General features: G+C 46.9%; 1 protein-coding gene across 1 annotated transcript; it reads right to left on the bottom strand.

Annotated features, from left to right (window-relative positions):
• Window positions 1–1,964: 1,964 nt before the first annotated feature.
• On the bottom strand, window positions 1,965–22,942 carry ngfrb (nerve growth factor receptor b). Its single transcript, XM_077001019.1, has 6 exons — window positions 22,448–22,942; window positions 17,002–17,155; window positions 13,192–13,548; window positions 4,022–4,283; window positions 2,942–3,102; window positions 1,965–2,437 (listed from the first exon to the last, which is right to left on the bottom strand). The coding sequence occupies exons 1-6, from the start codon at window positions 22,481–22,483 to the stop codon at window positions 2,112–2,114; spliced, it is 1,296 nt and encodes a 431-aa protein (XP_076857134.1). The 5' UTR covers window positions 22,484–22,942; the 3' UTR covers window positions 1,965–2,111.

A 22,942-nucleotide genomic window follows, 5' to 3' on the forward strand; every position in this document is an offset into this window, starting at 1 on the left:
CCCCTTAGGAAAGGATAACGTGACCCTTCCATACGTGTGCCACCGTTAGCCCCCTAAGGAAAGGTTAACGTCACCCTTCCACATGTGTGCCACCATTATCCCCCTTAGGAAAGGATAACGTGACCCTTCCATACGTGTGCCACCGTTAGCCCCCTAAAGAAAGGTTAACGTCACCCTTCTACACGTGTCACACCCCTAAGGAAAGTTTAATGTCACCCTTCCACATGTGTGCCACCATTATCCCCCTAAGGAAAGGTTAACGTCACCATTCCACATGTGTGCCACCATTATCCCCCTTAGGAAAGGTTAATGTCACCCTTCCACATGCCCTTAGTCTGCTTCACTGCAGACCTACTTTTGCACCTGAGGAGAAACATGACCCAACGTGCTCCAAGTTTTGTGATTTGGTGATTTGTGTTAAGGTGATGGCAGCTGGCCTGACCTACTTCCTGTGCTATGCAGTGCCTGGTCTGATATCAGAGTTTTCATCCAAGTCACTTTAAATTAACTACTCATCTGGGACACTTGCTTTGTATATAGGTACTCTGCTGCTTTAAAATGTGTGTATGTCTGTATTCTGAATGTGTGTGTGTGTGTGTGTGTGTGTGTGTGTCCTGTGTGTCTCTCTGTGTGTGGCATGCTCGTCATTTTCTATCTAGGTCACAGATGGTATGACTTAGTTCTTTTGTCATGGTGACGACCCTGGCCAGGTAGTGACCAGTATCGGTTTACCTCCCTATTAAAAAACAAAAGACAGAAAAAAGTGTCTTCCAGCAAGACCACCTCTGTGTGCCTGTGTGTGTGGGTGAAAGAGAGTGTGTGTGTGTGTGTGTGTGTGTGTGTGTGTGTGTGTGTGTGTGTGTGTGTGTGTGTGTGTGTGTGTTTGACCACTAGGATGGCAAAGCATTCATCTTCATTTCCAAGATAATTTTACACTCCAATCAATTTAACATATACATAACCATCTACAAAATCTTAGACACTATGGTTGATGTAATCTAGAAAATAAATGTGTAATATTCATGATAATGTATACTGAGCGTACAGTCTGTGGACCGTTAAGTGTAATGGTGTTATTGATTAAGATTAGCAAGTTACAAACAGCACTTCAGAAGAAGATGGAAATATTATATGAATCCATTAGCATTAGCATTAGCACCCTTGCAATATTCTCTCTCTCTCTTTCTTTCTCCACTTCATCTTCTATCATAGACTCATATAGTCCAAGTAATAATGATAAATCTGAATGCATGGCTACTGAATGAATGCTTCAGGATAAGCAGATGGAAGGTGCAGCACAAACACAACTCTGCTTGCCAGGGGCACGAGCCCGACTGCTTCAGACGACCAAGGACACGAGCACGACTCTGCTTCAGACGGCCACGGGCACGAGCACGAGCACGACTCTGCTTCAGACGGCCACGGGCACGAGCACGAGCACGACTCTGCTTCAGATGGCCACGGGCACGAGCACGAGCACGACTCTGCTTCAGATGGCCACGGGCACGAGCACGAGCACGACTCTGCTTCAGATGGCCACGGGCACGAGCACGAGCACGACTCTGCTTCAGATGGCCACGGGCACGAGCACGAGCACGAGCACGACTCTGCTTCAGATGGCCACGGGCATGAGCACGACTCTGCTTCAGACGGCCACGGGCACGAGCACGAGCCCGAGCTTTGGATTTGTATACCGATGTCGACTCCAGGCACCAACAACACAAGCAGGAACTGCAGGAACTACAAGCTTCTTACTACAACACAGTGGGTGGGTAATGGCCAATATTTCACACATGCAAAAAAAGGAGCAAGGAGCAACTCAGTAGTCCTTGTTCAAGTTAAAGAAGCCTGTGGCGCACATGGTGTTAACACTTCTGAAGTTAGATGATAATGATGTGTACCATAGATTGTGTCAGGATATGTGCTCCGGGGGTGTTTTGTAGCAGTAACTATGGCTTAGAAGCTTTGTGTGTGTGTGTGTGTGTGTGTGTGTGTGTGTGTGTGTGTGTGTGTGTGTGTGTGTGTGTGTGTGTGTGTGTGTGTGTGTGTGTGTGTGTGTGTGTGTGTGTGTGTGTGTGTGTGTGTTTATTGGTTCGTTCGTTCGTGTTCCCTCATACTGCAGAAGTGGCCGTGGGCTTCACAATGCTCTGAGCGATATCCTCGCGGTTAATCTTGCGCAACGCCGTGCACAGCGCTTCCACGCTCGCCGAATCCTGGCTTGCCCAATCAGATAGCAGCGCCTGCACAGGCCGGCCCTCCTGCCTGAAAGAGGCAATGCGTTCCTCCTCATATCCCAACAGCCCCGCCAGACTGCACCAGTCAGTCTCCTCTGTGAGGCCCGGCCCTTCCCCTCCATGGGTGTGGTTAAGGAGTCGCTCCACCTCCTCACAAGCATGCAGGGGCAGACTCAGGGCGGAGCCACCATCTATCTTTATCACTGAGGAGGAGAAAGAGAGAGACAGAGAGCAAGGGAGAGTAAATATTAAAAAGGTCAGTAAATCAAGTCAGTTTAAGACGGAACCAAACAGACCAACATATCTCCAACATTTCTGCCCATGTTTGGTCATGGTCCATGTCAGATATGAGAACAGATATAGAAATAGCCCAGAAAAAGCCCCAGCACAAATAAACACAAAGCCTGTGTGTTCCACAGTCAGCAGAGGCCAGACCTGCTAATGAATGCCCCTGCTAATGTGTGATCAGTGAGTGTGTGTGTGTGTGTGTGTGTGTGTGTGTGTGTGTGTGTGTGTGTGTGTGTGTGTGTGTGTGTGTGTGTGTGTGTGTGTGTGTGTGTGTGTGAGTAAGTGTATGTGAGTGTGTGTACCTGTGAGTGTATGCCTATGGTTGAGGGTGTGTGTGTGTGTGTGAGAACCTGTGTGTGTGTGTGTGTGTGTGTGTGTGTGGCCCTGTGTGTGAGCATGTGTGTGTGTGCGTGGTGTACCTGTGTGTGGCCCTCCCTGGCCCTCCTGTAAGCTCTGGCTGTCCACTGAGATTCCACTGTCACTGTGCAGTTTCTCGCCCTCAGGGGACGGAGTTTGACTCGGGTTGCCTGCACCTGACCCGTTACTACCTTCCTGTTTGTTATGTTTGCAGCTGTTCCAGCTGAAACACAACGACACATAAACACACACACACACACACACACACACACACACACACACACAAATATTCTGTGAAAGGTCATAGTCCTTTACTGTAATACAGATTAAACATGAGCTAAATTGCCCAACACTGCTCTATGTCACCAGGCTGACTGCATGTGTACATTACACTGTGTGTGTATACTGCCCAAGTCCTCCCCAGCGTTCTCCCCAAATCCTCACCTGAACCTCCTCACTCTGAACCTGGCTGCACTTGTCTGTTGCTTGACCCGTTCCATCTCTTCCTTCTCCTTTCAGGAGGGGATTACAGGCCCTCCCTCACTGGATCAATACACTCTAATGCATCTGCCTCACATTTCCTGCTCCTGAAGTGGAAGTGGGTCATAGTCATGCCCCACCTTATTATTTAAATATTTCATGGCCCCGCCCACCATGGTTGCACCCTCTGCTCTGAGCCCCAGGGTGCCGTTAAGAGGAAGACTCATTCAACATTAAAACAAGCAATATGGAGGAGCTAATGGAAAGGACGCAGCCAACACCACAGCAGGGAGATCCTGGACTAACCAAGACAAAGTGAGTCAGGGCAGAGTCAGAGCAGAGTCAGGGCAGAGTCAGAGGCACAGAACTGGGTGACCTCGTTCAAAAATAGAGTGGTGTACAACTAGTGAGTATCTTATGATCTATTGATCTAGGGTCAGAAAAAGTCGTAAGGGAGTCATAACATCACATAACATCATTACATTTTAAAATCTACTGCTTGAAAATTTACTTCATTTCACCCATTTCCCAAAAATATGGAGGCAAATTTTCTCATGAAAACAAATATTTTTAGTAAGTTGAAATTGTGTGTACATGGTTTATACAAGTTAGGGATAATTTTTCAAATGATTAAACTACTGCACTTGAAGAATCTTCCTCACCGCTTGAAGACGACGAAAGCCACAAAGCCAAGAAGCACAGCGGGGATGATCGAGACGTAGACGGGCACGAGGTTGTCACCCAGGCCGACATCCATCTTGCTCGATGCGGGGTCAACGGTAGCCCCGCCCACAGAGGGCGGGTTCATAAAGGGGGGGCTCACAGAGGGCGGGCTCACAGAGAGTGTGTCAGGCATGGAGTCATCCATGGGTGAGGGCTCCACAGAGGGCAGCGGCGGACTGGAGACATTCACAAGGCTGAAATCTAGTGGAGGAGAACAGGAAGGAAGCGTTAGGCCATGTCTCTGCCTCTGGGGCATCCGCGTGGTTTGTATCGGCAAGGAGAAATGATTTGCTATGGTTTAGTTTCATCGACACCGTAGATGAAACACTGCAGCATCTCACGTTACCGGCACAAACGACGCTTGTTCTGTCACCTGTGATCCCGCGTCAACCACCGCACCCCTGAGATCCTGAAACCCAGGGCCGGCGCCACGGGGGGGCGAAAGGGGGCATCGCCCCCTCAGTCGAGGTGTCCCACCCCCTCAATGTAAATAATAAGACCCATTTATTTTACAGCAATCGCTACATGGCGCCCCCTTGCCCGCTCAACAATCGTTACACGGCACCCCCTGCTCAACAACTTACGTTCGCCACCCCGAAATTTTCTGACGCCCCCTCACTGTATATATTCTGGCGCCGGCCCTGCTGAAACCGCTCCATGTTTAAAACAACAAAATAAAAACTGAATAAGATACATCAAATGTGACTAATGCTCCCGTTCTTTTTTACCCCTTCAGGTTGTGCAAAAGATGCTTGGAATTCTTCATAACCTAGCCAAGGCAAGTTCATCTTTAGAACACTTTACATGCACAATCGCAATTCAAAAAGCTCCACAGATTCAGAATAAATCGTCCTGGAGCTCTGTAGTGCCTGACTGTGTCTCTGTGGCCAACTGGAACAGAGATGGGGAGTCTGTGATATTTCTGTCTGCTAGGTTTACCTTCAGACAGAAGTTCTAGAGATGGCCTGTAAACAAGCGCCTCCGAGCTCCTGGGGCAGCCTGTAAGGGGACCTTATCAGTAGACCCTTCTCGCTCAGACGCAGCTCTGGAGCATGGAAACACACAGCTGGCAGGCCGGTGGAGAAATGGCCCTGTGGATTGGATTAGCCATGATTCGATTGGGAGCTCTAATAAAGACACTTTGCTCTGAGTCAGCCCTAATGGACATTGAACTAGGATGAGTGATTGAGAAGGTTTCCTCCCTTTGGAGTGGGGTTGGATGGCAGCAAGCCCCTCCCAGTAAGGCGGGGTTGGGAAGCAGCAGGCCCCTCCCAGTGAAGAGGGGTTGGGAGGCAGCAGGCCCTTCCCAGTGAGGCGGGGTTGGGAAGCAGCAGGCCCCTCCCAGTGAAGAGGGGTTGGGAGGCAGCAGGTCGCTTCCATTGGGGCAGGACTGGCCTCAGGGCCACTGCCACACAGGGGCTCTTTAGCTAGACAGATGGACGAACACATTGAGGTTCATCAGATATTCTATCCATAGGGGGCAAATAGAAGCTCCAGGGTGTGTGTGCACGTGTGTGTGTGTGTGTGTGTGTGTGTGTGTGTGTGTGTGTGTGTGTGTGTGTGTGTGGCTCATGAAGGTTATAAAATAATGGCAGGGACTGGGTGTGGTAGTTCTCCAGAGCAAGAAAGAAATGAGAAGCATGTTATAGAATATATACAAAAATATGACATGTATGACATGTAGGCACTGTTCAGGGTTGACACACGTGGGAAGTCTTCAGTGAACCCATGGTGGTGGATGCTTCTGCTATGCTATACTCCATTATGTAGTGATTGCATGTTTCTCGGTAAGACAGGGCAGGAAATGTTTCAGATGTGATGGATACAGGAAACTGGTGGTGATTCATTGTTTAATTGCATTCTTTAAGGGATGCAGCCTTGGCAAATGCCTGTGGCTGTGCTGAGGAGCTGAACACCCAGAGCCTTACCAGCACCAGATGCATTTCAGCCTGATGTGATGGGCCTACGTGTGTAAAATGACCACTCCCTTCTCCTTCTATCAGCCCCTTACATTCAACACACACACACACACACACACACACACACACACACACACACACACACACACACACAAACACACACACACACACACACACACACACACAAACTCACACACACACACACACAAACTCACACACACTCTCACACACACACATACACATACATACACTCGCTCTCTCACACGCAGACATACACATACACTCTCACACAGAGGTCTTCATTGTTGAGTTCAATATGCCCTCCGCTTGCTTTCTCTATGTATCTGTCATCCCCACAACCCCAACTGCCTCTCTCTCTCTCCCTCTACCTCTCTATTATCTTTCCATCTCTACTCTATGCTCCTGCTCTTCCCCTGCTGTAGGCCTGTCCCCTCCATGAAGTCCAGACTCCCCTCCATCAAGACCAGACTCTTGCATCCATGCTGCCCTCCTGTTCTCCCTCTCTCCTCTGAGTTTACCCTGTAAAACTCCCTTTCATTCTAACTCCCCACAAAAGCACTGTCCATATGGAGAGAGGAAGAGAGAGAACAACAGAGACAGAGGAGGAGAGAGACACAGACACAGACAGAGAAAGCGAGGCAGAGATAAAGAGACAGAGACACAGAGAGAGTCAATGAAGCCTCTTCACTCTGAGAGGGATTCACTACCGGTGGCGGTCACACAAACGATTTAAGGCACGTTTACATTTCACTTACAACTGAGCATGTCAAAGCACAGAATAAAATTAATGACCATGAGTAAATAGAAAGAACAAATAAATCAATCAAATCGTGGAAAACCTTTTTTCAGTGAGGACTTCACCGTAAATATGTCAAAGCAGTTTGAAAGCTCTCTCTCTCTCTCTCTCTCTCTCTCTCTCTCTCTCTCTCTCTCTCTCTCTCTCTCTCTCTCTCTCTCTCTCTCTCTCTCTCTCTCTCTCTCTCTCTCTCTCTCTCTCTCTCTCTCTCTCTCTCTCTCTCTCTCTCTCTCTCTCTCTCTCTCTCTCTCTCTCTCTCTCTCTCTCTCTCTCTCTCTCCTCTCTCTCCCTTCCTCCCAGTCTCTGGTACACGCCTCTCCAGATGTGTTCTGTCAGTGATCTAGAGTGCAGAGGGCGGAGTGTTCTAGTAAGAGTCTGACTTCCCTCGGACCTCCTCCTGTGGTGTGGAATCTCTCTGCCACTTTATTACTTACATAATATCACTAATTACTCTGAGGAGCAGCTTTTAACCAGGGAGACGTACACGCCTGAACAGTCCAACAATTATTTTCAAATGAAACGTTTTTTTTTCCGCTGCATGTTGCTGTGTGTGTGTGTGTGTGTGTGTGTGTGTGTGTGTGTGTGTGTGTGTGTGTGTGTGTGTGTGTGTGTGTGTATGTGCATGCACATTTGTGTGTACATGTCTCATGACTCCCGTAACACTGCATGCTTTGCCATACCGCAGAAGGATAGTGTGTGTTGTGTGGATGTGGTGATGATGATGATGATGATGATGATGATGATGATGATGATGATGATGATGATGATGATGATGGGGGTGAAGATGCACACACTCCACATGCTGTTAGTCTGTGCCTAATTGCATGTTTGGTGTGTTATTTTGTTTAAAGAGATGGCCAGTCATGCCAGAGAGGACAGGAAAATGTGCTTCTTTGTGTGTGTGTGTGTGTGTGTGTGTGTGTGTGTGTGTGTGTGTGTGTGTGTGTGTGTGTGTGTGTGTGTGTGTGTGTGTGTGTGTGTGTGTTCTCTGCAGCAGAATGTGATAGTCACTCACAGAGGTCAGGCTGAGAAACCTAATAGGGCAGAAGGGAAACTCCATCTCTTCTATCGACTGGTCCTGTTCCCTTACATCCTACATCTGCCCCCTTCCCCCTCTCTTTCCCTCCCCCTCTTTCTCCTTCTCTCTCTCTCTGTCTCTCTCTCATCTCACTCCCTCGGTCTTCTTGTCCTCCTGATCACTCTTGGCTCCTGTAACAGGCTCACAAACATGCCGCGATCTGTATCGCTAACGCGAGGAACAAAGTCTCCTCCTCAGCTGCTACGCTAATGCTGAGCTAATGTCCTGGGATCAGACGCGGTCGTTATCTCCTCATATCTGGAGTCAGGAGCTGCTGGTCAGAAACCTGATCTCAGGTCAGCACTTTCAGTCTGCAGATTGGATCGGTGCTAATGTGCAAGGTTGACCCATGATAGCTACTTCCTATCACTCACTGGACAGAAAATAACCCCGCTGCTTCCTGTCGGATGGCTCGGTTTGAACGGCTTACCAAAACATGGAATTTGAAACCACTCAGAATTAAAAGGACTTGACGCTTGGCTGAATCCTGACTGAACAAGGCAGGAGATGTTCGAGTTCTCGGGAATGCAAGGATGTGAGGTTTGGATCAGGAGCAGGAAGGTTGAAGATCTATCTGCTCTTCAGAGATTTCACTCTCTCACACGCTGTACATTTTCTCTCCATCAGATCATGCACCCACTTCCCAAACCCCACCCAACACCCAACCCCTCCTTTCAATACCACACCCCTCCCAACCCCCACCCAAACATTAATCCTGCACCAGCATAGGCCATCCCTGACTACATTCACTACACAACCGCAAACACATAATCCCAACTTCAACCGTTTACAGCTCTCCACAAGAATTCTTCATCTACCCTCTGGCACTCCTCGACTGCTCTGCAGTGATGATGTCAAGCGCAAGCACAAAGCTGAGACACTATGGACTCGCAGGTCACCATGGAGATGATGCTGAGAGATAAGGAAAAGCCACAGGCTGTGGTGCAGTGAACGGTCTGCCGTGGACGCCTCGTCCTGAACGGATGGACCAGGGCATTCCTCGGGAAGAATGCCACAATCCATACGGAATTCTGCTGAACCCGCCAGGGCAAGTCACAAGCAGAACCAATGAAAAGCTTTCTCCAGGGAGGGGGCGGACATGTACGGGATGTCACCCAGGGCAAATTTACAAGGCAGGAAACGGGGCAACACGAGCTAAAGAGCACGCCCGGTCATCACCTATGGCCACCCGTGGAACAACCCGAAAAATCGGCTCCAGGATTTTTTCCTGGGCTTCAACGAGGACAGAGTAGAAGCGATCCATGGCGCTTTAGAGACTGTTGAAGAAGAGACATGGAACATGTGTACAGTAAAGAGGAAACCTGACAGAGCGAGAGAGAGATGGAGAGAGAGGCAGACAAAGTGAGAGAGAGAGGGAGAGAGGGAGAGAAAAGGCAGGGAGGGGGTGCATTATAAATCACCCCAACATTATAGCACAGATTACAGCATTCTGGCCACAAGGCAAGGAATTGTCTTAGGCAGAAGTTAAAGGTGAAAGGTCAGTTCTGGCCGTGATAACTCTATAGATGTCACACTGTGGAAGGTTGTCATACAATATAGCTCTGTGTGCTCTCACACACACTCAGGCTTTCCTTGTGGCTATTGATGAGATAATTGTATGACAGTGGGGATATGGAATGCAAGAAATACACACACACACATACACACACACACACACACACACACACACACACACACACACACACACACACACACACACACACACACACACACACACACACACACACACACACACACACACACACACACACACACACACACACACACATACACTCTTATCAGTTTGATCTCCAACAATGCCTTCTGTTCAAATCTCAAGACTCAGTAACTTGTTCTTGTGTCATGCTGGGAGCTCAGTGAAACATGCAGTTGCCAGGCGCATGAGGACTAACGCTACACACAGGTATCACACGGCTGCAGGAAATGCACAGAAATGCACCATGGTGATTGGGTTGCCATGTATTGTAATTGCTGTTCAGTTGCTGAAGCGTTTAGAGTGACACGGTACTAGCAGCATGTCCACAATATGTTTCGTTTAAGCATGTTTCATTAGTTGTGTTCTTTAATCCCTCATTGGTGCTGTTCTTTAATCCCACATGCTTTGGAGAACACAGAGGAGTACATAACCTGCTAATCAGGGCATGGTGTGTGTGTTCAGACACACTGTGTGTGTTCTGGGTCGTGGTGGAGGAAGTCCTCCACCCAGACACCAGCTGCAGCACCCGCCTTCTTTACGGAGTTAACCGACCATCAAATACTTTACCAGGACAATCACATCTACGACTTGAATATCAATTTCAAATTCAATATTTTTAAGCAGCCTGGACACTTAAAGTTAAAACAGCATTAGTTCCAGTGTAAGAGTCCACGGCTTGGAATTAATTTGTATCAGAGGTTTTCTTCTATATCTACACATGGGAAGGCAGAGGGTGGGCCCTCTGACACACAGCACTAAGACACTAAGGGAGAATGCCAAGTGCTCTCTCCAATCAACAGCGCACATCCAACACTACTACAGCCTACCATCTCACAGCATAGTCAGGGAGGGCGGGACTAAGCCATGCTTACCAGCAAAATGCAGCTGTGCTGTGTTGTGGGTGTTAAGTTTAACATTGGAACCTGTTATATGTCATGAAAGAACGTGGCTGTTAAGGTAAAGCTGTTAAGGTAAGGCAGATCTTCTGGTAACTTCTTGGTTATGATCTATCTTGCTTACCCTCTGGGTCTCACATACATGCGCATACACATACACACACACACACACACACACACACACACAAGATGTTCTGAAAGCGATCCCTTTATTAATGAGATTACACACCACTTTTGCACTGCCTCCTCCACTAAGCCAAATGTCTTCCGGGTTTTGAGCTGAAACACACACACACACTCTCTCCCATTACAGTGAGACAGGCAGCATGTTGGATGAGATGATTTCATTTCTCTGAGCTTTCTTCGAGCACCTGGTCAGTGATGCGCTACAGGAGCAGGCGATGTTGATGAACTGACCTCTATGGTCTCTGCTCTTAACATGGTAGGCTGCAAGCATCACGCTAATGCAATGCCACACATGTAAATGAACCCTAAAATTATCCAAGGCTCCACACTGAATCCAGTGCCACACACGTAATGAACCCTAAAACTAATCAAAGCTTCACACTAATCCAACGTGACACATTTAAAAGCTGAACCAAAGCAGTTCAATTAAATGCCTGATACACTTGATACATGATGCATGGTTTTATGAACCAAACTGTCAGATTACTGCAACACACCAGCATCTGCCCATACTGCTACGACATGTTCTTAGAAGACCATTAGGAGGACTCATTAGTGAATCCAGTGGTAGATTTGAGTCTTTCGTTGACCAAATGGAAAACTCAATTTTTTACAGACCTTTTACATGTTTACAGACTAATTCAGCCCAGAGTCAACCTTCCGCTCACTTCATTAAACCTCTACCTACAGTAGTCTCCTATGACCTCTCACCTTTGACCTCTATGTTGAGATCAGAATGAAAGGTCAGACAGGGTCAGGGCCAAAATCTTGTTGATCTGCTCTGAGGTAAATGTCTCCAGCAGTGAAATCATACACACACACACACACACACACATGCATGCGTGCAGTCAGTTTGTGTGTGTGTGTGTGTGTGTGTGTGTGTGTGTGTGTGTGTGTGTGTGTGTGTGTGTGTGTGTGTGTGCATGCATGTGTGTGTACATACCACACCTTTAATCTTCTTCAGTCTGATTAGTTTGTGTGCACTCACATGTTGCACACAATGAGAATGAGAAGCTTTACACTCTCAATAACAGCTTGCCAATGGGACAGGATGTGATTCAGAATGGATATAAGCAGACTTAATGTCGTACTGACACTAATCTAAAGGGAATAGAGGCTATCATGTAATCAGAGGGTACCTGTGCTGTTAGGATGAAATGATTACCTTGGACTTTATCGTTATCATTTAACCTTCCCTTCCTGTCATTCCCTGACGACTGAACCGGGTCTCTCAACTCAGTAGGACCAGTACAAGCATGTGCAGCCCAGCTCAAACCCTCTCAGCCACTGATCTTTTCACTGCGACGCATTCCTGCTTATTTTGGTTTTGTTGCACAAAACGAGGCTGTTTAAGATCACATACTCAGATCCAAAATGAAGAGACTCTTTGGTTGCCTCTCACACAACGTACCCTGTGTTAACCAACTTCACGCCTCGTGGACACGTACACTATTGGAGGACACACTCCTCATTTGTTGTTGTCCTATAGAACACAACTCAATAGCCTGAGGACACGCTGACACAAATGACTCTTCAGTCGCAGCGATGAACCTTTGTAACCCCACGTCCAATGAAACCGTCTCCTCTCGGCTGTTCATCTAGAAAGCGACCGTCCAGTTTCTACAAGGGGCGTCAGCACCCCAGCAGAATGGCGCCGGGTTCAGAAAAGGCGTGCGGGGTGAGCTGAGCAGCGTGGAATTTGCTTCCCGCCGCCTCGGTAGCCACAGGCTCTGGGTCTGAAATACCGGCCCGCTCATGCGCTCTGCTGGGATGACCAACGCCAGCACCCGCCAGCCCACGCCTGACTACACAGGAGGGATTGACGAGAGAGAGGACCGGGGGGCAGACGGCAGCCGCAGATGGCCTCGACCCCCGACCCATGACCTTTAAGGGTGGCGGCGAAGTGGCTGTCCGGTGCGGTGTCTGGACAACGATATGCAGCGTCAGAGCGATCGGTCAACATTCTTCAACACGCCGCTCCATCGGCAGCGCAGACAACTGGCCTCCACAGACACGCTGTCTGACCCCAAGACAATGTCTGCCTTTTTCTCAGCAAAGCTTGCAAGATTTACGACCCCTTCCTCAAGCCACCAAGCCCACCCCTCCACACCCCCACCCCACGCTGCTCGTTTCTGATCATCTCTTCTCCATGTCTTCCTCTAATCTCTTCCTCCCTCTTCTGTTCTATTCCACTTTTCCACTCTGCTTTTTCCCATTCACATCCCTGCCTTCTTCTTCTCATCTTTTCTCGACTCAACTCTCTCTCTCTCTCTCTCTCTCTCTCTCTCTCTCTCTCTCTCTCTCTCTCTCTCTCTCTCTCTAGCACATTTAATTGATCATCCTCTTCATTGTATCTTTCTTTTCTTGCCTCTTTTCTCTTTTTTAAGGCACAGTTCCTCCAACCCTCGCAACAACCCTTGCAACCCTCCACCCCCCTGGGCCCACGCTCCACCCAATAAACAATGCCCCCGACCCTCTGTTGCCTGGCCTCCTCACCTCTGCAGATGGTGTCGCTGAAGGAGGTGCAGGCCTGGAGCTGGTCCCTGTCTTCACAGGTGGTGCAGGGCAGGCAGGGGTCGAGAGCGCTCTCATCTTCGGAGAAGGTCTCGTCCATGCACATCTCACACGACGTGTCCCGGTTGGGCTTGCACTGTAGCAAGACGCCTTGACCCACGGGGCAGGTGGTGCACGCCTCACAGCGGCTCGTTATTGGCGACAGGAAGTAGCCGTAGTCGCACACGCACACCGCGTCATTGGTGTCCGTGCACGGGGTCTCCATGCGCAGCAGACCCTCGCAGAGCGTGCAGGGCTTGCAGCTCTCGGTGTGGCTGAAGCCCTCTGAGAATGTCTCACCTGCATGGGGAGAGGGGCGGGGTGAATGGGAGTGGGCGGGGCAATGGGTGAGGTCAAGGGGAGGGGCATAGAGAGAAAAAGAGAGAGAGGAGCAGAGAGAGACCACCATAAGATCAGTGCAAACACTACAAAACATTCACAGTGACATAGACTGTCTGTGATCTATTGTCTGTAATATAACTGACTGTCTGTGATCTAATGTCTGTAATCTGTCTGTGATCTAATGTCTGTAATCTGACTGTCTGTGACCTAATGTCTGTAATCTAACTGACAGTGATCTAATGTCTGTAATCTGACTGTCCAATTTTTTGTTATTTTGTTTTTTAATTTAATTTACTTCCTATCCTACCTAAAATCTCATTTGTATATTAATAATACATCTACATGTAGTGCATTTCTATATATGAGATAGAGAGGTGGGAAGCAGCCTTTAGTGTAAGTGACATGCGAATCCACCTCAGTGTCTGCCTTACAAACCATAATCAGCATGAGCACTGAAGAGACCTGCAGAGGTGTTTACTCCATAATTGTTTGCCCCACATAGCCACATCAAGTGATTTGTGAATTGCTGATTAATAATAATAACAAATATTTTGTTCACTTCAGAATATAATGTTTTGTCTTGTGCAGTATAGATAGTACAGAACAGTGAATCAATGCAACAAACAAAAAAGAAGAAATATGATTTCAATACTGCACAATCATGTAATTCAATTCAAACAACAGAGGGATCTAACACTAAATTATGCATGAAGCCATTGAGTGTGTGTGTATGTGTTTGTGTGTGCAAGTAGGTGTGTGTGTTCAGTGCATGCACATTATGGCTTCCATGAGTCCCTGGTGTTTTGGACTCTCAGGTTTCCTAATAGACTCAGTGATGATGGGTAAGTGCCTGCTATTGGGACTCCATGCTGTGCTTGATTTAGAGGCTGAGGGCGGGGCTGGAGGCGGGGCCAAGGGAGTGGCCTGTGCCTTTCCCCCTTCCTCACCCTTCTATCACTGTCATTTCACGTTATATCCATTCTTCCTCTCCTCCCTCTTCCTCACTTTAAGAGCCATTATCATAATGCTAGTCATCAATAATGCACATGCATCATATCAGAAAGACAGTAGTGTGTGTGTGTGTGTGTGTGTGTGTGTGTGTGTGTGTGTGTGTGTGTGTGTGTGTGTGTGTGTGTGTGTGTGTGTGTGTGGTGCCATTGTTGGAACACATTAGAGGGTAGTGTTCTGTAAATGACCTCTGTTTGTCAAACGTCCATAAAAAGCAAAGCAATTTGGCAGCATGGGACACCAATAATGTAACTGATGTTAAGAGTGTATCCTTCTAAGAGTGTGTCTGCAGTCATTACGTCTGTACTGTTTTTGAGAAGAAGTGTGCATTTGTGTGTGTGTGTGTGTGTGTGTGTGTGTGTGTGTGTGTGTGTGTATACATGTATGTCTATGTGTGTGTATATGTGTGAATATGTATGTGTGTATGTGTGTGGGTACATGTTTACATTTGCGTGTGTATGTATGTGTGTGTGTGTGTGTGTGTGTGTGTGTGTGTGTGTGTGTGTGTGTGTGTGTGTGTGTGTGTGTGTGTGTGTGTGTGGGTGTATGTGTGTGTGTGCGTTTATGCATGTGTGTTTGTGTGTATGTGTTTATTTGTGTGTGTGTGTGTGTGTGTGTGTGTGTGTGTGTGTGTGTGTGTGTGTGTGTGTGTGTGTGTGTGTGTGTGTGTGTGTGTGTCCTCTCCCCAGTGAGACCAATTCTATCTACAGTGAGCCCAGTCTTCTGTGCAGTAAGACCAGTCCTTTTTGCAGTGAGACCAGTTCCCTCCCCAGTGAGACCAGTCCTCTCTTCAGACTTAAGCAACCTTCATCTTCTTGTCAGTGGCTCCTCTTTCAGACCAACTATGCCACCATGATAAACGTGGCTGTAGATCAGACTCCATTTGCACGGTCCGCACTCGCTTCAAATGTAAAGCAGAAGTGAAGTCTGAAACAGAGTTATTCAAGGTTCACTTCAAAAGCCCTCAGACGTGGAACACACAGGCAGGCCTCTCCTGCTCATATCTAAAACGTTTCCAGGACATCAACACTCCAGCAAGGACAGACGTTTCCGATTCCCTTGGAACCACATTGTGGTTACAAGCTTGTTATTTTAACCAGTTTACCAACCTGCGGCTAGACCAAATTCCACAACACTATTTCTTTAAACCCAAGCCGCAGGCAATGGCCATTTTATAAATAACACTGACAGGAAATAGAAGATGAACTGGCACTCAGGTATGAAGCATGTCTTCATGATCTGCATGGGAAAAATCCAGTAACTTTCTTGCCACTATTAAATTTAGAAAAAAAGTGAGCAGAAGGAGAAGGTGACAGGAGGTGGGGTGCAGAGCCTGCCCACATACCTGTCCCATACACCTGTCAGCTTCTCTTAAGCCCTGTTTTATGAGTCATAACATCAGGGCAAAGGTGACAGGAGCACCTGTAAACCAGTTTTCCGACACTGAGGACTGAAAGCCCTGACATGACGAACAGAACCTCAGATACTCTGTCCATGCTGTTTACAGACCATTGAAGTCTTGCCTGTTTTGACATCCCAACCTATTTTACGCCCTTCCCATGTGTCCCATATGTCTGTGTCTGCTAAGCAAGGTCAGGGGGTTGAGAACATAATTGCTGTAGATATAATGAAGTGAGTGTAGGGCAGAGAGGCTGGAATTACAGAAAAGTGTTAAGGGTTACTGAAGAGGGCGGGGCTATGGTGGGGTGGGTGGTGCTTGTGTGGGATGTGTATCCACATGCTGATCTGTGTAGTTTGTTGTTATGGAAATACACTTTAAAAAAGCATATATATGTGTAAAAGGGTTCATGTCTGGATCTGGATTTGACCACTTCCTAGCTCAAGTGAACACTTCCTATGTCGAGTGACCACTTCCTGGCTGAAGTGAACACTTCCTATGTCGAGTGACCACTTCCTGGCTGAAGTGTTTGTAAACCACCTCTCTCCCTGTCAGATGTGGAACGGGGTTTCACCTCTAATTCATTCCATTTACAGCCGCAAGCGGCCAAAATCATTCAATCGATCTGTCAGCTCCCGGCAGTCTGTCAGAGCTCATCTGCCAAAACCTTTCCTCATAACTCCTCTTTACCTGCTAATGATCTGTCCCAGCCTCTTACCAAGGCGATGAGGGTGTGAGGCAGGGGGTAGGAGAGGCAGATGGAACAGCCCAGCAAGTGCTTGGGAAATGGCATTTTAAATAAGATGATCGCTTCATTAGGCTGTGCAGAACTCACCACTATTGTGTATGTATGCGTGATTGTGTGTGTGATTATGTGTGCATGCTTGTGTGTGTGTGTGTGTGTGTGTGTGTGTGTGTGTGTGTGTGTGTGTGTGTGTGTGTGTGTGTGTGTGTGTGTGTGTGTGTGTGTGTGTGTGTGTGTGTGTGTGTGTGTGTGTACTCACTGTCAAGACATGGCTCACACATCGTCTGCGTCTCTCCACAGGCCTCCACCATGCCTTCACCAGGCTGGCACTGCCTACAGCACTCACCACTGGCTGTGTACTGTCCCGACGCACAAACGTCCTGAGCAGACAACACGTGGGACCATACACCCACCTACAGAGATAGAAAGAGAGAGAGAGAGAGAGAGAGAGGGGGAGAGGCTTAGGGGGGAAACACTAACATGCCTAGCAGTGTATCAAAGCTAGTTGGAACTAGCGAGGCTTGTGTGGTTTGGGTGAGGTATCCCTGCAAAATGTGTTGCTCCAAACTATGTACCATCCCTGAACAGTAGCTGTTGGCTCAACATGTATGAACAAGTGGTCTCCACCTCACAAATATAAAAAAAAACTGATGAACTGTTGTTAAGAACCTGTTAACATAATCTTTTTTAAAAGACTGCAAGCCCTCTCAAATCCCTTATAACGGACACTTCCACTGAATCATGTGGAACAGTTCGGTTAAACAGGTGTTCATTTGGTGAGGTCCTCGGACAGCACCGTGAACTCCGTGAATAGCTACACTACAAGAAGAACAAACGTGCTCATGAACATTTTCCATCCAGTTTTTCCGAATTTTGGCGATGCGATAGTCTAACTTTTCCACCTCCTCCTAGCGTAAAAATCTTTTTGCGATATTTGGGGCTTTTTTCGAATTTTGGACTTTTTCCATCCAGCTTTTTTCATGCGCATTTTCAAAATGTGCACTGATAAGTGTTGTGATCTAAACAGCAGGCTGGAAAAGGGGAGGAAAAGACAGGAAAACTAATTAATGTGCTCTCTATCTATCTATCTATATTTGTGTTAGAAGCATTTGATAGAAGCATTTGTTTCTGATTGTTTGTGATCTAAACAGCAGGCTTGAATCTTGCTCTTTGTACATTTCTTATACTATCTATCTATCTATCTATCTATCTATCTATCTATCTATATTTGATTTGTGTTAGAAGCATTTGATAGAAGCATTTGTGTTTCTGCTTGTTTGACTTTCTGGGTGCAGAGACTTTCTGGGTGAGGCTGCTGCCTCAGTCTTGCTCTGTTAATTAACATAATAAAGGGGGATGTTTGGCTTTGCTAACTGCTGGCAAGAAGGAGAATAAGAAGGGGTGATGTCCTGAGAATCCTGAAATCTCAGGGGCTCTATTGCTAGTGACTGTGCCTTTACATATGGTTGCGCTATTGTACCCTAGTCTATGCTAACATACACTTCATTTTAATACAGCCCAAAAAAGCTGTTCTCCAAAGTTGTTTGTGTTGTCAGCGGTATGAAATGGTGACAAGTTCGTCGAACAAAATCAAAACAAGAATAAATTAAAGACGACTCTGCTGTGGTTTCGCCTATATTTCCATGTAACACAATAAATCAATAGAGAAAATTAGAAGCGACAGAATATCTTTCTAATGTTTGCCTTTCACACACAGCGCATCTCCGCCTGGCTACTAAACCACAAGAACGATGTTCCGTTTTCAGTCAGGATTGATTAATGCCTCTCGGTGAACAGAGAAGACAAGCAACGTGGGGTGGGACGTGCCTCGCGCTCGCGGGTGAGGACTGGCTGTTTGCTTTGATAGCTACTTTTTTAAGTCGCAAAAAATTGTCGGAAAGAGTTGACAACATTGGCTTCACAAATATCTTCTCAGAACAGCAACGAAACAAAAAAAAGTTAAAACGCTTTGTATATAACAGAACAGAAAACGTATGCGCGTTTCACAACAATCTGCCAACTCTAACTCGAGGTGTATGAATCAACCTTAATTAAAACAAGTTAATTTTTTGCAAAACACACAAAAGCATACAGGGAACACGTATTAGTAGCGAATGCCGTCAGTTACCCTGTAATCTGGCGTCACTGCTCTGAATGCTGCTCGTGCCGCAGGAGAGTGGCGTGTCCACTAACTGGACACATACGTTACTCGACTGCAGCATGCCAGTCGAGACAGGTCGCGGAGAGGCAACGCTGAACACACGTATACAAGGTTTTGGATAAATTATCGTAGTATTTTTTATCGTAGTGTTTTAGGCTACGGCCAGTCAGCAGACTGAAGTGAGGATCCAGGTGTGTTTCAGCACGTTCAACTCCAAACAGAAGGACACAGTCGTTGCTGGAGGGACCCACGTCAGAAGGTGAACGGTGATAAACGTTTAAGTGCTTGAGTGAGTGAAGAGGCGCTGGGATCCTCGCTTCGGAGGAATTCTTCATCCAGGTAGAGATGAAGGGAAAACATCTGTAACTGTTCCTCCGGCGTTTGAGTCAGCTGGAGAAGCCGCTGACGGGAGAAGAGGCGGAGGAAAGACGCACCTTCGCCCGAATTAGCAATTAGCATTCTTTACATTTCTCCGTCATCCCCTCCAGCCTTCTCTCCATTATACACACGCGCGCGCGCACACAGCTTCAACTGACATCTGACAACAACCACCATGTGTAGCTTGTATAAATGAGGACGTTCAACCTCATCAGACGAGCATCATGGCCTTTCCCTCATATGTGCCAGAACTGGATGGACAACCCAATACTTTAACATGCAAATTAATATTGACTACAAATATATTGACTATTAAGTACTATTTATGTAAACTCATTAAGAGTTAACGCAGTGCTGGGAGGGACGAAAGAGCTCTTTGTTAAGTGTTAGAGTTCAAAGAGTGAACTGTTCATTAAGGGCCAATGAGGTGCTGAGTGAGAACTGCTGAAACCTGTGCTGGCCCCTTATATGCGCTGGCCCCTTATATAATTATAATTCCAACAGAAGTATTCAATATGTGTGTGTGAGTGTGTGTGTGTGTGTGTGTGTGTGTGTGTGTGTGTGTGTGTGTGTGTGTGTGTGTGTGTGTGTGTGTGTGTGTGTGTGTTTCTACATCCAGTCTTTGACAACGTGTTGCAACATGCACTTTGACAGCACTTTTGGGTCAGCATGGCTCTGTCCAGCTCCCGAGCCTGCAGTCAGCGCCCCTGTCTCCTCTCCCCCTGCAGTAATGCAGTAATCAGTGTACCAATCTGCAATGTATTCACAGTTTCTTTGAACTGGAAGCCAGAGTGACTGTGCTCTTACTTTTACACTGAACTAAACGTTCCTGCTGTGCCAGTCTGGACTAGCATATGAGCAAAGCGCACAGCTGTAATGTTAAAGGACTTGCGTGCGAACGCCCACACACACACACATTCATTCAGCCAAAGCCACTCACGCACATGCAAAAATGCAAACACACGTTGTTCAAGCAGGAGGATGTGTCACTTTTAGAATAGAATAAAGGTTTTCAGATTCACAAAATCATAAACAATGACATGTCAGACTGAAGATGTTATTGGAAACCACACAGTGATTTGAATGAAATTCCCACTTTTACTACAAGAGTGTTTACAGTACCTGCCTCTGCTCCTGTGTGTAATATTTTTAGTATGTATTAGTAAACAGGGATAGTGTGCCATGACTCTCACTAGATATGAAATCTAGCAACACTCTGGCTCTGTTCTGATCACATGACCTGTAATCAGAACAGGAAGTGGTCAACCCCTGGCATCTTGACCCATCTAATGCTATCACAGTTCATTGTGAAATCATGTCAACCTCCCCTAAAAATCAACACCCTACATATCAACCTCACCTACATATCCCTAACCCTAACCCCTTACATATCAACCCCTGACATGTCAACCCCCTACATATCAACAACCTACATGTCTACCTCCCCTACATGTCAACCTCCCCTACATATCAACCTCCCCTACATATCACCCCCTACATATCAACCCCTTACAAATCAACCCCCTACATATTAACCCCCTACATGTCAACATCCCCTACATATCACCCACCCTCTACATATCAGCCCCCCACTGTATATTTGGAGGGTTCTTCTTCATATTCCCACATGATTGAAGAGGTAAACCACATCTGTTGCTTTGTCTCTCTCTTTCACACACATGCACACCATGCGATGTTGCATGTAAACCAGGCTCATGAACATTTTCTGCAGGCATGTTTCAGTTACTGTCTTGGCGCGTCTTTCCTCAGATGCACTCACAGCTTTGACCTTAAGCTTGTCAGGACTTGTAGGATGATCACAAACTGTCTGCTTTCACTCATATTTCATCTGACATAAATCGAGAGACAACGTATTAGCATTTTCCTCACACACACACACACACACATATGAACACATAACCTACACAACCTGCACACAAGTCTATAATTGATTTATTTGTCACTTCTGTACTGATTTAATGTTTGAGGTGAATCATCATTTAACTGAAAAACGAGTTGAAAGGTGATTTAACTGTTGTTTTGTTGTATAATAACAGTTGTCATAACAGGCTGAGTCACTTCCCTTGAAAGTGGCAGAAAGAGCTAATTGAAAGGATAAGAGTACGCAGGTGTGTGTGTGTGTGTGTGTGTGTGTGTGTGTGTGTGTGTGTGTGTGTGTGTGTGTGTGTGTGTGTGTGTGCGTGCGCGCGCGCGCGTGTGTGTGTGCATATTTGTATGTGGGAGGGGTGGTGTGCATGCTTGTTCTCTGAGTGACACACAGAGAAATAGTCCTATTACATGACATGCTGACGCAGCAACTCATTCACAGGCCAGTCACCAGGACAGCGATGGTCTAAAACAGCTTTGGGGGTGCTGGTCCTTTTGCGTCACATATCTTCTGTATGAACCTAATCATAAAATATTACCATTTGTCAGCTTTCTCTTCCTGTATATGGGTCAATACAGCTCTTACATTTGCGACTAAGTCTTTTAAAAATATGAAGTCACGCCTCGATGAGCAGTCAGAGCAGAAGAGCGACTGGATCATGTATGCCACGACAGTCCTCTCGAACCAAAGCTCACTTCCGTTACCGATTGCGACCATTGTAGCGCGCTCGTAAAGTAGCTACAGCGACGACTCGTCAACCTGTACTGCTGGAAAGCGAGTCGAAATCTACAAGAAGTCGTAAACAACCCAAGCAACCTTTCCTTAAGTTTACTTTTGACACAAAAAAATCTGTTAATAGAACACAATCACAAAAAACACAATCAAAGTTATAAAGTACAAATCCGACCATAGCGGAGAACACAGCCTCTCTGTAAATATCCGCGACACATCAGATTCAATCTCACTGCGGACACCTGGGATAGTGAACCCACGCAAAAAGCAACTCTCTGTTGAGCCGACAAACAGAAGATTCCCGCGGCGCAGGTTTATATCGCATACAGCTGAAATACAGAGCCACTCCGTATTCATGTCCACATCAGTGTAAACACGAGCTCGGACAGGACAGACGCACCCACTCCACGCGCGGCTCTGAACGGATGCACGAGGAGCAAATGTGTTTCTCAGGTGCGACGCGGTTTGAAAACTCAAGACCGACGAGGTATCGGCAGCAACTCAAGCAAAGCGCAGAATGCACGGAAAAGTTTGTTTTATACTTACCACTCCAAATAATACCCACGGGATTACAGAAAACATGATTTTTGTGTGTGTCCGTGTCTAATTTTGTCCGTCTTGAAGATACAACTCTCGGGAGAGAGGGGAGCAAAAAGCAAAAAGATAGTCAAATAAAATCACTCGTTTACAAGGCACATTGAGATGACAAGTAAAATTAGCATCGTTGCAATTAGTCTTGTCATAGAGTAGTCTATCAGCCGTAAATGTCCGCTTGTGCGTCTCTTATTTCTCCTGCTGTCCGAGATCCAAAACGTAATGAAAAAAACCTGACAGGCGCGCACACTGATGTCCAACACTTGGTTAAAAAGACGACAGCTAGGCAAACGACCGGCTACCTGTGGTATTAGAGTTGTGAGTGCCTCTTTTACACTGTCGTTGGGTTGCGCCAGCGCGCGTCTCATGTGACAGCGAGAGCACTTTTACAGACCCTGAATTGAACGAACGACCCGCCAGTTCTCCCCTCCTCCCCTCCGTGTTCTA

This window comes from Brachyhypopomus gauderio, chromosome 3, assembly GCF_052324685.1.
Source record: "Brachyhypopomus gauderio isolate BG-103 chromosome 3, BGAUD_0.2, whole genome shotgun sequence".
NCBI lineage: Eukaryota > Metazoa > Chordata > Actinopteri > Gymnotiformes > Hypopomidae > Brachyhypopomus > Brachyhypopomus gauderio.

Excerpts from the sequence above, each read along its gene's own strand:
- ngfrb (XM_077001019.1), bottom strand. The coding sequence starts at position 22,483 with ATGTTTTCTGTAATCCCGTGGGTATTATTTGGAGTG. Across the intron at positions 17,156-22,447 it reads CGTGGGTATTATTTGGAGTG|GTGGGTGTATGGTCCCACGT; the intron begins GTAAGTATAAAA and ends CTATCTCTGTAG. Across the intron at positions 4,284-13,191 it reads CAGCGACACCATCTGCAGAG|ATTTCAGCCTTGTGAATGTC; the intron begins GTGAGGAGGCCA and ends CTCCTCCACTAG.